This window comes from Contarinia nasturtii, unplaced genomic scaffold (assembly GCF_009176525.2).
Source record: "Contarinia nasturtii isolate CC-2019 unplaced genomic scaffold, AAFC_CNas_1.1 Cnas_scaffold_5163, whole genome shotgun sequence".
NCBI classification, from domain to species: domain Eukaryota; kingdom Metazoa; phylum Arthropoda; class Insecta; order Diptera; family Cecidomyiidae; genus Contarinia; species Contarinia nasturtii.
In genome coordinates this window covers 1-1,335 of record NW_022202441.1, presented here as the reverse complement: position 1 = coordinate 1,335, position 1,335 = coordinate 1, and the positions used below count along the sequence as shown (strand labels likewise).

The 1,335-nt window shown below is 34.1% G+C and overlaps 1 protein-coding gene across 1 annotated transcript; it reads right to left on the bottom strand.

Moving 5' to 3' along the window:
* Nucleotides 1–333: 333 nt before the first annotated feature.
* Nucleotides 334–1,294, bottom strand: LOC116351296 (lactase-like protein; the record flags this gene model as incomplete). Its single annotated transcript, XM_031783382.1, has 4 exons — nucleotides 334–552; nucleotides 613–655; nucleotides 713–879; nucleotides 960–1,294. Coding segments are annotated over 4 exons (666 nt in total), but the record flags the coding sequence as incomplete, so codon positions are not given.
* Nucleotides 1,295–1,335: the final 41 nt, after the last annotated feature.

Below are 1,335 nucleotides of genomic sequence, written 5' to 3'. Positions count from 1 at the left end.
CACTCAACCCACGAAAATAAATGAACGCATATAACTTTTGATGCGCTTACATGTGTTCTTATGTACTTACAGTAGTTCAATGTCGAGGCAAAAATCGTTTGAATTTCATCGAAATACGTAACAAGTGAAACGACTTAACTGAATGGATGGTAACATATTCAATAAGAAAACAACGGAAGCTTGAAATAGTGCCAACATATGCTCAACCACACGTGAAGAACAAAAAAAGAGAATTTTCCTCGTGATTATTGTTTTTGCAACATACTTACAATCGACAATATATTGCCTTTAATCACCAATTATCATTTCTGATAGACACATTTAAATTAGAAGTTGTAATGTATAATAACGAGCTTTTCTTTAATTTAAATATCAATTTAAATAAATATACATTTGTCTTAATAAAAAATGACTCATTATTATGAATGACATTAGTATATTCCCGGAATGCTTCGTTTTTTAATCAATTCTTCCATGAAATATGCGGATTTTTTTGGAATTCGTTCTTTCCGCGGCGATGACATGTTAACGAAAAACATTCCGAATTTTTCACTAAAATGAAGATAATTCATTAATTTTGTAGGAAGAAATCAATCTATTCAATGGTCTTACGTGTAGCCTTGACTCCATTCGAAATTATCTACCAGAGACCATACTAAAAAGCATAAATGTTAAAAACAAAGTAACAAAAATGTATGTAAAGAGGTCGCACCTGAAAATGCTTTGACGTTGCAACCGTTATTTAAAATGACATCCAAAACTTGTTCCAAGTGATCATGAAAATAGGTGACGCGACTGTCATCTTCAAGCCTATCATCATCGGACCAACCATTCTCAGTGATTATTACTTCTGGATTATTATATTCCGCTTTGATCCATCTTTGGTCGAATACGGTATGAAATATTATCGTAATATGTTTTCAAAAAAAAAAAAAAATATTGAGAAATTGTGAATGCACCTTAAAAGATCGCCAAGTCCTTTTGGAACCGAATATAACCAATCTGATGCACCTTTAATCCATTCAGGTTTTGTAAATCTTTCATTTCCCCTGTCGCGTGCAACTGATGGGTTCTCACCAATTGGTTCCAATGATTCTCGAATGTACCGACTTGTATAATAGTTTAAACCAAAAAAATCAGACGTTCCTTGAATTGTCCTTTTCCAATGCTTAGAGAATGTCGGTAATCGTGAAACCAAACGACCTTCCGCTTTGCTGTGGTTGGCAATACGATCAATCATGACTGCCGGATAGTCTCCATCGGAGCTGAAAATTGGGTGTGCTATCCAGCCTAGCTACGATTCAAAATAATTACACTCTTATCTCTGCTTTCGTT